The sequence below is a fragment of the Gasterosteus aculeatus genome, chromosome Y (genome assembly GCF_964276395.1).
Source record: "Gasterosteus aculeatus chromosome Y, fGasAcu3.hap1.1, whole genome shotgun sequence".
Taxonomy (NCBI): Eukaryota; Metazoa; Chordata; class Actinopteri; order Perciformes; family Gasterosteidae; genus Gasterosteus; species Gasterosteus aculeatus.
In genome coordinates this window covers 14,244,175-14,259,323 of record NC_135709.1, presented here as the reverse complement: position 1 = coordinate 14,259,323, position 15,149 = coordinate 14,244,175, and the positions used below count along the sequence as shown (strand labels likewise).

The 15,149-nt window shown below is 44.9% G+C and overlaps 1 protein-coding gene across 5 annotated transcripts in view; it reads right to left on the bottom strand.

Moving 5' to 3' along the window:
- LOC120812568 (SLIT-ROBO Rho GTPase-activating protein 1-like) overlaps positions 1–12,326 on the bottom strand; it is a 62,267-nt gene extending 49,941 nt beyond the window's left edge. For all 5 annotated transcript variants that reach the window (XM_078097810.1, XM_040168665.2, XM_040168666.2 and 2 more), the window contains exon 1: positions 11,602–12,326. In XM_078097810.1, coding sequence (XP_077953936.1) covers positions 11,602–11,665 — 64 coding nt within the window. In that variant the 5' untranslated portion in view covers positions 11,666–12,326. The remainder of the gene's footprint in view (positions 1–11,601) is intronic.
- Positions 12,327–15,149: the final 2,823 nt, after the last annotated feature.

Sequence of the window (15,149 nt, the reverse complement as noted above, 5' to 3'; positions counted from 1 at the left end):
TTAATTGTTATAAAGTTATAACCGTGACTCAATCTCAATACGTGTAAGACAAGTATTCGTTACCGCTATGAGCCGGTATGATGGAGTGAAAATTTCATACTGTAAGGAAATTTGAAACCGATATACGGCCCAGCCCCAGTTTGAACTGCATCCACTACAAAGTGAAGGAAAAAAAAACAGCTTCTTCTGCTCCCGTGTTTTCCTTCCCTCACCACACAAAAAGCACCTCTCAAGATGTGTGGTTTCTGGGCCTTTGATTGGGTAAAGCCAGCAGCGGGGCTGCGGGGGGAGACGGGGAAGGAACAACCACACTATTCAGGACCAGGCCTGTAATTCAAGGAGCTACAGCAGAATAAGCTAAAATGTCGGAGGCCGTTTATTAGCTGGAAGTTATGGAAGGGGTCTGATAAATTCTCAGACAAAAAAAAATGAAAATTTAAGAGACAGGAATATTAGTTTGAGGTAAATGTCTCAACATACGTTTAAAATAAACTAACTAAGATAAACTACAGTTTATACAGGGCGGAGAACTACAAAAGCGCATTTGAAGGCACTTCATTCTTGGTAGGCTCGCTTAAACACCTGAAATACCTGGTTCAAAACAAAGTCAGGAGGACCACAGGAGACCTCCACAAACAACGTGGAGTTCTCTTGATTCTTGCGCTCTTTTAGCCAATCGGTGAATCTGAAAATCACCGACTAAAACCTCAAATTAAATTCTATTAGAAGATTGTGCAGGGTGAAAACTAAAAGAAGGCTCCCATGAAGATGCCTTTGAAAAGTTATAGTTTATCCCAAGTGCCTTTCTCATTTGTCTTTATGGAGCAAGTTGAAAATACACAACGCCATTTTCATGGTCAAAAATGATAAAACCGTCTTATCTATTAAGGAGCAGATGGCTGAAACAAAGCACAGTCATCAGTATACAAACTCTATGTCCCTGCCACACACACACACACACACACACGAGACCATTCAGCCTTTACTAAAAATACTTTTACAAGCCTCGCTGTGCTGCACACAGGCTGTATTGATTACCAGGGTGATGCCTTCAAATTAGACGCTAAGTAGAACACAGAAGCGTCCTTGTGCGGCAGGCGTGCGAGTGTTGATAGGATGTATTAATGTTTGTTCAGTAACGCGCTGTGGGTGTGTGTCTGTGTGCGTGTGACAATAATGTCGATGTCGTCTTCCCTGTCTGTATATCCGTCATCTTCGCCTTTTCTTTCAGCGTAAAAACAACATTTAAACGTCATAATGCAGAATAGTGAGATCAATTGACCCCAAATGAAGGAAGCTGTTGAACAACAGTATCTAGTAGGTAGTCCGGTGTAAAGGGCAAAACAAAAAGTAGGAGAGGCATTAGAAGAAGAAGAAAAAGGCCGTATCCTTTGTTAATTCCCTTGGGGAAATGATTCTCTGCGTTTAACCTATCGCTCACAATACGCGCAGTGTGCCACCGAACGGTGCACAAGGAGCAGTTGGAGGTTATGTCTCTTGCTCAGGGACACTTGGGGGAAATGGAGCGGCCAGGGTTCAAACCACCAACCCGGCAGTTACCATCGGAGCACGCGCTCTACCTCGTATAAATACATGTGAAATGTGGAGGCTGATCTTTGCTTATGTTCACAGGAGCTAAATCCCCCAGAGACTCTCACGGTATCCAGCTCCGTTTACTAGATGTTGGATAATGCCTCACACCTGCCTGCACATTACATTACATTACATGTCATTTAGCGGACGCTTTTATCCAAAGCGACGTACAATAAGTGCATTCAACCATAGGGTACAAACTCAGGAGAACAAGAAACAAGAAAGTGCAATTTCCTCTAATAAGCCAATTTACAATTGGCTATAGATGAGTGACGTTACAAGTACAATTTAAGTGCTACAATTTGTTAGTCATTAGTCGAGGTAGAGTCTGAAGAGGTGTGTCTTTAGTTTGCGGCGGAAGATGTGAAGGCTCTCTGCGGTCCTGATGTCTTCAGAGAGCTCGTTCCACCAGGTCTTTAAGTTAGACCTGCTAACTTAAAGCCACAGAGAAAGCTGGGCCAGCTTCTTCTGAGACAGGGCCTGAAAATCTGATTGTCGGTGATTTTTCTGTAAAAGATATGAAAAGTAGTAACGACACCAAAGTACTCTGCTTTCCGAAGGATATGGTGTCTGACTTGGAAGAAAGAATTTTGGTGCTATAGCGTGCTATATTGCTAAGCTAAATTGGTAAACATTATGCCGGCTAAGCGTCACCATGTTTTTATTACACAGGATTTGACTCCCCAAGTGAACCCTCACTGGCCTTTTTCTTTAAAGCCATGTTTTCCGAGTAAATGACTAAATATCCCAAAATGTGTGACCTTTACAAGCACACTGTGTGTAGTTTGATCCTTCATGCTGCCATAGACGTAGCTCAAGTGACATCCTGGTCTTTCCCCTCACTTTGGTTTCAGACTGGTTCCTTTGCGTGTCCCGAGGCCTTGAGCGGTCCCCCGGTCACAGTCACAGCCAGAACGGATGGATTTCTCCCAATTCAGACAACGCAAGGAAGTCCCTCACAAGCCCCCTTCCTGTTGGAGCTCCAGAGAACAGGACTGGCCAACATGACCAGCTCCAACACAAACACACACACACAACACATTGAGAGAATGAGGGGGGGAAGGGAGGGGCTTCATAAGGACCTCATTTCGAGATAAGTATAGCGGAAGCCAATATGGGGAAAGGTACTGAGAATTAGGTGCCGTTACCTTCTGCGACCTCCCCTCAGGGAAGCTGCAAATCCTGTCCCGCGTTTTTAAGTACCAGTGGCTGACACCGTGAGCAGGCTTTCAGGCACCGAGATGACACGTCTGATGAAATGTCTGTCAGAAAGATCTCATTAAAGGCTTTTGCCATCGTTCCCCGGTGAAATCCAACGCCAACTTTGCCTGAAGGGGGACAACGGCGCACAGATCCACCCGACGCATTCGGATTACCTCGAGATCAGAGCGCGGGCCGCAAAATGTGATCGACCTGAGGGCAGCTGCTCTGAGCACGAGGGACAAAGGGGGAGAAGAAAAGAACAGACCGATCAGCTTTCACTGCTCTTTGTTTTTCTGCACTATAGAGAGCAAGACTGGGGCTTTCTCTCTTCTGTTCCCCACAGAGCGAAAGGATAGAGGCCATACTTTCCCAAGTGTGTGTGTGTGTGTGAGAGAGAGAGAACACAGTCCAGTCATGCATGTCTCTCACACTCAGCCAGGTTGCCATACATCACACCACTGAGACACGCCATTAACCACACACACCTCAACCACAACCGCCTCACAATTCTGGAAAAGACAAAAAAAAGCTTTGTTATTCAGGACCATGTGTCAGATTTGCTGTAGTTTGGGTTATGAGAAAAGGGGCAGACTAGAACAGTCGCGCTCGTTCTATTTCCAGACCAGACTGATCCTAAAAACTAACTTTGCAGCGAATGCCACTCCTATTAAGTGAAGACAACATAAGCGCGCAGGAGTCTGCAGGGACACCTTGCAGAGAGCAACGGGCGCCACTTCATCTTGCCAAAGTAAACTCCACCACAAACACAACAAAGACTTGCAGGCCACTTGCAGTGACATCGTGCTGTTCCAGGCCAGTTCCTGCACATGACGTCCTCATAGGGAATATTACAATAATTAGTTGCTGGAAAGGTTTTTGCTAATTCTAAAACTACAACTGGCAACAGATTTATTGAAGTTAAAAACAAGGTTATGTTGCCAGCTGCCAGACTAGTTTAAAGTGAATGACATTATCTAGAGCGCTACCGTGGCACAATAAATAAACCATAATTTGCTGATCATCTGCTTCCTGGCACGTACAAGGAAGTGCATTTCCATTATGCTGTCAGACTCATTTGTGTAACCTTCATGGTTGTGAAGATGTGGTGGAAACAAAAACAGAAAGTCCAGGTTTCATGTTCAGTTTCCGACTGCATGTTACCCGGCAGAATTTGCTCCCAAAAAAACATTTTGACAACTACTTTTCAGTTAACGGACTGTAAAACTGAAAAAAACATGTCATTAAAAAGCTCATTAATCATTTGTTAGCATGGTCAGCTGATATCCGTGGTCTCTTCCGGCAGCAGCGCAACGGGCACATCCATCCAATGGATCACAGTTGGTGGAGCTGTGGTCCGAGGATTCAGGTCGAGGAGCAAAGGTCAGTGGTTCGGTGACCAGATGTTCCCAGCAGGGCGTCGGGGACACAGAGACAGAAGCACGCCAATGGCTTTTTACTTAACTTCTGATACGCTTTAATCTGAATATAGTGGGCAAGTGTTCTAGCAGACTTGGAATGCTTTTGCTCATCTGACTGTGAACCGCGTGCGGGAAGTCAAAGACATCCATTTCATCTCTTGCATAATAACCACATGACATGAGGTCTCATGACAATAAAAATGATTGAGCCATTTATAGAAATGGCTGACCAACGTTGCGTAGCAACCTGGAGTTTTCAGTGCACATAAAAAGCCTCCGATGCATTCATAACATCTTCATCACTCGCCTTTAGTTTATCAAACTGTTTAACTTGAAACTCTTTGAAGCGCAGAGCGAGTGAGGAAGGACATGACGCAGCCAAAGGAGAACTGAGACTTTCTCCATATGTGATCGCGGTGGGAAGCAGTGAGTAGGGGAGGAGCATGGCTGGTGAGGGAAGCAGGGCGACAGCGTGGAAATTTTATATTTTCAAATGAAACCACAGGGTTGGCGTCTTGGCTTCAAGCTATAATCAATCAGGCTGGCGGACATAAAGGGGACGGAGCCTGCCGTCGCCGTTTCATCGACCACGTCTTTTTATAATAACTGCTCCCTGAAACCTTCCCCTCGGGGCAGCAGCCCAACATGGCAGCCGTGCCTCAAGGGGTGGGTTCTGGCTGTGGAGTAGGAGGGCAGCCGGCTCAAAGGCGGCTTCTCTGGGGTCACGAGGTCGAGGTAGAAGAAAGGGAAACGGGGGGAGGGGACCGGGAGGAGTCGCACAGTCAGTAAATTAAACTGTTCAGTTTAATGTTCATGATGGTTACGGGTGGGTGGGTAAGAGCGTCTGCGACAGACGGCGGGGGGAGGAAAACTTGGGGGAAACTTTACACTGAATTGCATTTAATGCCTCGTGTTTAGCAGACCCAAAACATCTTTGAGTTTTTTTCTTTTTTCCATGTCTGTGACTATTGAGGTCAGACAATTAATCACTTCAGCGGCATTTGAAAATGTTATGCAATTTGGGAGAAATGGTGGTTGTGTTTCAGAATAAAAGAGGGAGCTTGTTGGATGGCTGGATGTTAGATCTCCCTGAGAAAGAAAACACGGAGGGAGAGAAAGTCCCTGGGGAACAATTCCTCATTGATCTGGATCATAAATTTATCTGAACACGGCTCATAACTTTTCCCCAACCATTATATAGAGCACTGAATTATTATAAATCTACTTAAGCATGAGGGAAATGTTAGAAGAACGTGCATTTTTTGCACATAATTTGGCCCGTTTTGTCAGGTGCAAGAAATATGAACAACCATTTGATGAACGCAGACAAGGCTCGACTTGTCAGCACAATCAAAGCTGCTTGCTTGTCATTCCTGGAAAAAAAGTCGATTGTTCGGAATTGCATTGTGTCAGGAAAGCTGGGTACAGAGACCTACAGGCACAAGTGAAAACAAGGGATCATGTAACTACAGCACTTGTTACTGACTGGACATATTTTAGTTGTTGTACAGAATACTTCTTACCGCTTTGGTTTTAGATGAATTACGTCTCACTGCGGTCATAAAACTATTTGAGACTTCTAGCTGAAATAAAAAAAATACACAAAAGTGTCTTTGTAGATTGTACAACATAAACCAATGTTAATGAGAAAGGGGCCTTAGTGGCTCATAATCAACATCAGTGCAGTGGAGGTATACCCAGAGGAACCCTCTCAGAAAAACTCCTCTCTGAGCAAATTACATTTAATGGCTCGCTAGCGAGCATCCCATTAAAATTAAATTTGAAACGTTATTTGAAGTTGTCCAAGTGAATCGAAAGTAACCAGGGGGCGTCCCAGTGGACATGAGAAAACATTTTCAACACAGTGAAAGTGGATGGAGAATTTAGGACCCTGTAACGCGCATCTTCGGATTACCGCGGCCGGTCAACGCTTTGACGCGGGAGACGGCGGCGGCAGATGTCGCAATGTTCCGGAGAACGCGGGGAGGGAATTCACCTAAAGAATGTTTGCAGACATCTTAAAAAGCGTCGGCCACCGCTGCACACATGAGCGGCTTAGATTCTGCAGAGGAATCGGCCGCACACACTCCGAAGCAGATTAGAACAAGTCAACCAGATCAGAGTTTATGACCCCCCCCCAGTCTTCACTCACGCCTGCGCTGACCTCATACCCTCAATTCCCATCCCCCAACCTCCTTCCCCTTAATCCAGCCCCGCTAGGTGTGCAGACAGCAGCATGGCCTGATGGTCGAACCGTGTCTCTGTCTGCCTTCCTGTCCGTCCATCTGCTGGCCCCGGCAGACGTTCAAAAGAATTAAAGTTGTCCAGAAAGTTGCCAAAAGCTCTCTAAATCCCTCCCAGTTTTAATTCTTGAGTTTTACTTTCTCTAAGCGCAGTCCAATTCCATTAACACCGTGCACCCAGCTCATTACCGGGCCCCCCTTGGTCCCTCACGGGGATTCTCCTCTGTACGACTCATTCACAGATGGAACAGCGTCAGTCTGCCGCGTGTTAAAGGGGGATTCATTTGATGGATTCAATAAAAAAAAATTAAAAAAAATACCAGTGTGGTTTTGTACCGGGAGACAGTTGATTCTTTGCCCCTCAAACCTGAATTGCAAATAATCTGGCTCCGACCACTAACCAGTTCTGCTCCGTAATAAAAACCCTCATCCCCTGTCACTTGTTCCAGATGTTCTCCATTTTCAGCCTGGTTTTGTGTATTTCAAGCGCCACGTTGTGTTAGAGTGATGCTACCCGGTGAAGTTGAAAGGGCAAATACGTTTCTATGAGAAATCCAGTGGAGCCAACAGATGATGTGGTGGTTCACTTTTAAACTGGGATAAGATCTAGCACCCATTTTTATCCGGCTATGCAGGGATAGTGGTTTGTTTTGAGGTGGGTGTGTGAAACTGGGAAGGGGAAGCCTGAGCTTGTGCTCAGCAGAATTTATTGATACTGAGAAAAGGAGCGAGCAGCCGCAGATGGTGGCGTCAGTAACCGGTCCCATTGGGGCCACACCCCGTGCCTACCAGCGGGCCGGACACGCACAGTCTCAGGAGGAAGGGCGGTGAAAGCAGATGGTAAGTGTGTGGACGGAGGCCTGATGGGTAGATCCACGGGGTGTTGAGATTCCATTAGTCTTGCGAGCTCCAACCTCAACACCTCTGAGAAGCTGTTAAGACGCAAGCCTCACAGAGTGCCATAAACACGCAAGCAGGGCTTGAAAGATAACAGGATGACCCACAACGGCGTTGGTTCCCAGGTGGCCATTCCCCTTGCAAAAACGCATCTCAATTCCAAACTGATTTCTGAATGACTCGGTTTTCTCGGGTGGCAAGAGGACAAAATGTGACCGTCACCAAAGGTCGGGTTATAGTGACAGCTGCTCTCAGCTCGGCTCACGCACCCAAATGAGAATGTCTAATAGTCAGGAGAGCAGCGGGGACCTGAGGATACCGAAAGTCTGACGGCTGTTCTATTTTTCAGAATCAGTGTTTTTTTTATAGACAGGACTGTTGCACTGTTGCAATGAATTAGTTAGAGCAACCATTATCTCCATCAATATGTTAGTCAAGGGATAGAACAAAGTTTAAAGTGAGTAGGACAAGCTGGTTCCAGCTTCTCTAACGTCCTGCGACAGCTTTGGACCCGAGGAACCTGTGATGTGCATGGTAATATTCAGTGGATGATTACATAATGAATCAGTTGATGCAAACCAGGAGGCAATCTCTGGTTGCGTCGACTGAAGCTGACGTTGAAGTGTTTCAACATTTTCTATCTACTGACCAACTCCTTCTGTTTATTGAAGAAGTTACCCTACATCTTATTATTCGATAGTAAAGATTTGTTTACAGTCTCAATCGCTCCGGTCACGTCATCTTCAATACAACATGATGCTAATTAAGTAAATTAGCGTTAAAGAAAGCTGAAGGGCTTTGCTACTGCCACAGATGGTAATATGGTAACTTCCGTCGGCTATTAGCTGTTGTTTTGTTTCTGTGACAGCACTTTGCTGTGTATTTATTGCACCGAGGAGACCATTTGTTTACGTATTCTAAAGTGTTCCTAGTTTATAATCCAGAACTGTTTTTTTCAGCACAATGGACCCGAAGGAACCTTCTACACATCATCATATACTGTAATCTGGTGCATTTATGTCAATAAAAGAAAAGACAGACGATTTTACAGCAAAAATTGCAGTTCGACTCACATGTGGTGATCTTGCATGATCACAATCCCGATGTACCACATATGTGACATCTGGATGGTGTAGTGATAGTGACACATCCATGTTCATCATCATCATTAACTTCCACCGTTACTGATGTAAATGTAATGACTTAACAACAAGACAAATCCTACACAGGGCAGCCGCACCCCAGGCAAATTGTGTTTTTAATGCACGGGGAAATTTTGAGATTGAAGGCAATTTTCCTTTCCATAACATCTAACACTCTCAGACTCATTTTACAAAATACAAATGTAGGTGTTCATTTTGTTTTTTGCATCTGTAGTTTTCTTTTCATTTTGTAAAATGTGTTCTACAAAACATATAGTGCTAGTAGCCAACTGGGGGAGTTTTGTGGTATTTTAACCTTTTTTCGACCGGATGTGTCCTTGTTGATTTGAAAGTTAGATAACACATAACACATCAGAGCGGTTTCCTGCCTTTAAACCTTCAGCATACAAACATGGGCAGACCACCGTATTTGAGTATGCAGCGGAGGAGCAGGGCTCTGATTTCAAACAGCAGCAAAGGATAGGTCACACAGGGCCTCCTTTATGTGCCCCCCCCCCCCCCCCCCCCCCATCAGTGAGCCAAAGTGTGACATCAAACCAACACTTTGCCCAAGAGAAAACACAGCGGGGTTGCTATGCCCTGATCCACGGAAACAGAGACCCGTGGAGAATACCAATGTACCCACAGCCTCCCCGTAGTCGGCTTTAAATTACATAAATTGAATGCATTGCATTGAACTCAATCTTCTTAATGGTCTTTTTCCAAAAACTGACCGATTCTTGCTATAGGATCCAATTTGAGAGAATAATATCTCCTTGCTACAGAGCTTTTTCCAACAAGGAGAATAATTTCCCTGAATTGCCTAAATTACACCAGTTTTCATTTAAATTTGACATTTCTGTGGGAAATTATATTTAAAAAAAGGATGTTGGTTGTAGCTGAATGACAAGTTGGGCTTGAGAACAAGTGTCAGGCGTCGGAGGGAGACTTTCAGAAAAATACAAAAACTAACGTGTAAAATGATCCCAAACTGCCAGATATTTGTCAAAATATTGTCATTTTCACACTGAGACAGGAAGGATGCAGTCCAAAAAGAACAAACATCCGCTCTGGCTTTTTTTCTGGGCTGCTTGTTGTTCAACTTCTTGAGTAATCAATGTGTCTGTTCACCAGAGTCTCCCTCCGGCTATCACAGCCACACCGCAGATGTGATCCCACTCATCGCTGTAAACTCAGAACCAAAAACACAAAATCAGGAGCTGCTCTGACACTCAGTGTGTTTACATGATGGTATATTTCGAATCTTTGCTTAGTCGGACTATGCTATCTTTTGGGGGGAGGTGCTATTATCCCAATATACATGGCAGTGAATAAATTGAATCATTGGCCGAAAGCATGTCATATCCAATACGATAGGTGGCGCTGTTTTCATTACAACTAGTTGTGATACACCCATTTCCGCTTGACCGCTTCACCACTACCAACAACAACCAACAACAACAACATCAACATTACGAGAAAGATGGCGAACGGAGAGCAAGGTGAAGCTACATCCCTCTACTATCTTTGCATGATGTTAATAGGAGCACAGCGAATGCGAATGGTGCTATTGGCTGATTTGATAACGGAGAGAAGACGCCGCCGGGATCTCAAGCATGCGCAAAGACGCAGAGTCCAGTTCCTTATCCAATTCACCGTTACATGCCGCAATAGTCGAACTATCAACTGGATCGGATGGAGTTATCGAGGGGTGTTGGTCGGATCGTAATCGGACTGCACATAGTCGGACAAAGGTGTTTACATGAAACAGATAATTCGATTTCAGTCCGACTAAGCCAGTAATTCGAATCCATGTAACCACGCTGACTGAATACTTATTGTTGACTAAATGTATTTTCCTCTAATGGTAACTTGGACGGTTATTTTCTCCACAACCAACCGGCTCTGCATTTGCATGAGCCATCCGTCTGACTGACGTAAGGTGGTGTTATCTTTGACAAAAAGCAAACATTTTGTAGAGATTTGCTCGTAAGTCTGAATAGTTTTGGTGTGAAAATATCTAACATGATGTCTCCCCGTGGTTAAATGGGGAGAGTGTTGGCAACGCTAAATGCAGCACAAAAACATGCATCCTCATGCAAATGTCTTAGTCCGTCAAATAAATGTGACTGATAAGAAATAAAGCATCTCTCAAGTTGAATAACTGAGATATTTGCACTGCAAAAACAACGAGCACACTTACACTATGCAAACCTCTAGGCACAATCTGTCGCAATGAAACAAATATATTTTTACCAGAATATTTGTGTGACAATGCGTGACAAGACCTCCGAGCACAAGTCAGGAGCAGAACTGGTTAGTGGTCACAGTCATCCCTGGTTCAGCGCCCCCTGTGACTTTGCATCATCCTGTATTGCAGCCAGAAAACCCCTTAGTCATCCTCACGGGAGGGGGGGTGCTGAACATTCCTTGCAAATGACAGCTTGTGCCCAAGTACATGCAAGCTTGTAATTCCTCGTGCTGCACGGGACCCCTTTCTTCTATACCCCACCCCCCCAGTTCTATCTGGTAATAAACTACATCTGCTCTGGGGGGGGTGAAGTCACTTGTACACCTGTAACTCAGGGCCCATACGTTTATACTATGGCATTTAGCAGGGAAACAGAGAAGACAGAGGCAGCTCTATAATAACCACCTGAGGATAACCCCACGGCTGTAGTGCCCCTGAGCAACACACTGCGGGTGGATACAGGTGTGCTGTCTGGACATGTGCGATTCCCTTCCTCCGTCTCATTCATTAGCTGTGGGAACTCTGATAGTAACAGGTTCTTGAACACGTCAGCACAGTGAAATGCCCCGCACCAAGAAGTGGCAGTAAAATATATACTAAACAAGGGGGGGGGGGGCTCTTTAATGGTGCGGATGGGGGCAATCGGAGGACCGCTTTCACGTGCAAATCAGCCAAACAAAAAGACCCCAGGCCACTCCTGATCCCAGTTGCTAACTTTTTTAAATAATATACATTTTAAATTTAACACGCCACGTCTCTAACGTTAGCTATGACTCACGCGGGTAATGTTTAGCCTTCCAACCTAAACTCATCTCCCAGCGGCTCCATTTCCCAGAGAAAAAACACCCGCTTACCTTTGACTTGACTCTCGTAATCCGCGATGATTTCTTTATCCTTTTTGAACCTCGACGAGGACATGTTCTGTCTCCTTCACACCGACGCTTGTTGTAAACTTGTTCTTTTTCTGCTTTAACTGTGAGCCAGCGGGGTCCTACAGCAGCGGCCGCATCCCGCACAGGACGGGAGGGGGGGGGGGGCGGCACGGCGAAAGAAACAAATGGCCCTTGGAAAGGATTTAACTGCGTAACAACCTCGACTCGGAGCGAGAAAGAGAGAGTGTGAGAGAGAGGGGGGGCGCGCTGGTTCCTCTTTTCTCTGGATATGAATGCGCGCAATGCTCCTCCGACGGAGGAATCCGCTCCAGCAGTCGTTGCGACGCAACAGCGTTTCCGCCACCACAGAAGAAGAAAAAGAAGAAGGTGAAGAAGGTGAAGAAGAAGAAGAAGAAGAAGAAGAAGAAGAAGAAGAAGAAGAAGAAGAAGAAGAAGAAGAAGAAGAAGAAGAAGAAGAAGGAAAAAGAGAGATCCAGCACGTTTTCAGGGTTTCCGTGGCGGGTTTTCACGGCGCTCCGCGACCCATCTAGGAGGGCTTTAAAGTCGGTCTGAACTGTGTTTCCAGTTTGGGACCCGCATTCACACTCACACACACACTTCCTCCCCCCACGGCCCCCATCGCTCGCTCGCTCTCTCTCCCCCTGCGATTTTCTTCTCCCCTCTCCAACTCCCAGCAGACTCAGAGGCAGACCGACTGCATCACACCGGAGAGAAGAGGGGGAGCGAGGGAGGGATCTGCACGCACACAGAGCTGGTGGACACCAGAAGAGAGACAGGGCCCCAAATCTTAACTTTGTGTATCCTTGCAACCAACACCACGTTCTTAGTGTATTTGTTAACAAATAAACCAGTTAATATGTGGCATTCCAACTAAATTAAAACGAGAGAAAGGATTTGCAGTTGCGTTTTCCCTTAATTAATCGTTTGTTCTTCAAATAAACGGATATCCAGCTAAATATAGGAGCAGCAGAGTGCCTTTAAATTTTAAAGGCACTCTGCTGCTGTGTGTTTTAAAGTTTAAAACATCCAGTTAAAGCATACTTATTTCCAGTCAGGCATTCTCACAAGTAAGCCAGTACAGGTAATATAACATACATATATTTTATTGTTACGTTATTCATCATCATGCGTCATCATATATTCCAAAAAGACAAGCAGTCAAATGCACAGTACGTATATCAAAGATGTCAGCATGCTTTAGCGCGTTCACTTCTTCTTGTGGTGGAACTTCACAAAGCGTTTACCATCTTCACAAAGCGTTTACCATCATCTGAGATCATTGTTGCCACTAACGATTAGCTGAACCACAGCGCCATCTACCGCGTATGAAAATAAATGCATACAAGCACATCGGCTTCTTTCAGTCCAGGACCAAAACGTCTTGAAACACACATGCACCACACCAATGAAACTTTGTCACATGCCAAAGAAACAGCATCAGTTTTCCAGTCAATCATAAGATAAAAGCTCTAAGCACCATTTTCAAATGAGGCTTGAAAACACATCTCATCTCATTCTACTCCCAAATGTTTAGTGTTTCCAGAAAATCACAACATGAAGTGAGTACAAACAGATATAAAACATGGTTTGAAATAATATAAGATCTTCAAAATGCAAAGGCAGTATATTTTAGTGTTTTCGAAACGCCCAGACTTTCCACCTTTGTAAACATTAGGATGATGGACATGACCCATGTAAATAATGTCATGGGGTTCTTTAATGAATAGTGTAAGTAACTCTGCAGATCTTCTGGTAAAAGGGAATTGTACCTTTATTTTGAAAGGGTAAAAAGAGGATGTTTCTGCGTTTTGAATGTGAGCTTAACGGAACTTGTTACTGACAAATGTGAATTTTATTTAAAACTATTCGTTTAATGGACTCGTAACAATAATGGCAAAAAGCTCTTACGGTGGTGTTTTTACGCTGACGTTCAAGGATGGTATTGCATGGAAAGGAAGAAAATAAAGGAGTAATTTCACCAGCAGTAAGTGCCATGTCTCTTTATATGCGGGATCCGTTACAGTAAGAGCTTTACCTCGCCAGCTAACCTGCTGCATCAACGGACTATAACGGACTTTAAGGACATTTTTCACGGATATAAAAGAACGCTCGTACGGAAGAATGGAGAAGGGCAGCGGTGAAAAGAAGACGGCGACGTGGTAGGAAAGAGCAAGAAGAGGAGTAAGGCTAGCAAAATGGAGGGAAACGAGACTACTCGGCGCAGCAAGGATAAAGAGCAACAGATCGAAATCCTTCAAAAGGTAATTCAGGAATACAAGGAAATGATAGAAAAGGAAACCGAACAAGGTGCTGTTAGACAAGAACTAAAAGAGTCTTTGCTTAACAAAAAGGAAATGCTTGCTGAACTGTTGAACGATGACGATGAAAATGCTACAGATTTAGCTAACGTTAGACGTTCGGAACGCGCGCGAGCTCCCACGGAAAAGATGCTAGCTTATCGTAAACAAGAGCAGAGCAAACGTGCTAAAAGACTTGATAGCCTTTATGAACAGTGGAAAGCCCAAGCTCGACAAACACGGCAAGAACTAAAATCTGAACTAACAGAAAGTCGATTGGCATGTCTCGCAGACAATCTGGAAATAAGGAAAATCGAAATCATGAAAGTGTATGAAGAATTGAGAGGGTGCGGCCCGCCCGACACTGAGCTAAGGCGCAAGGTTGATGCTTGTGCTGCAGTAACAGGTGACATTATTAAAATCCTGAACGAGAGGCTAACTGGCGTAAATGGAGAATATGATGCAGAATATGAAGGACAGCGCTTGCACGAGCTACTCGAGCCTGACTATGCCCGGTCCATTTACGGCTCCTCTGCCTCAGCGCTGACTGGCAGTCATCGCTCCACACGTTCAAGTGTAGCAGCCAAGCGAGCAGAAGCAGCGGCGGAGTTAGCTGCTAAGGAGGCTGAATATAAAATGCTAACGGAGGAAGAGAGTCAACGGGAAAAGATCCGAGTTTTAGAGGAAGAGCACAGGAGGGAATTAGAAAAACACAAAGCAGAATTAGAACGGTTACAAGCTGAAAAAGACTTAAAGGCTGCCCAAGCCAGACTTGAAGTATATGACAGAGAAGTGAAAGAGGAATCTGATGCTCAGTCCTTTCAGTCATTTCAGAACCCTATTCGGAACATTCTGCCTGTCGCAATAAATTGTCCTCCTCCTACAATTGTCACTCCATCTGCTCCCATTGATGTATCCGGCCTAGCACAAGCTGTTCAGGACAGCATCGCTATTAACAGACTTCCAATGCCAGAGCCCCCAGTGTTTAATGGCAATCCCATTGACTTTGTTGAGTGGAAGGCTTCTTTTATTTCACTTATAGATAGAATGAACATTCCCACTACCGACAAGCTGCACTACCTAAGGAGATATGTAGGTGGCTCAGCTCACAAATGCCTAGAAGGGACATTCTATCGTAGTGACAGTGAAGCTTACAGCGACGCTTGGAAAAAGCTCAATCAGAGGTACGGCCAGCCATTTATCATTCAAAAG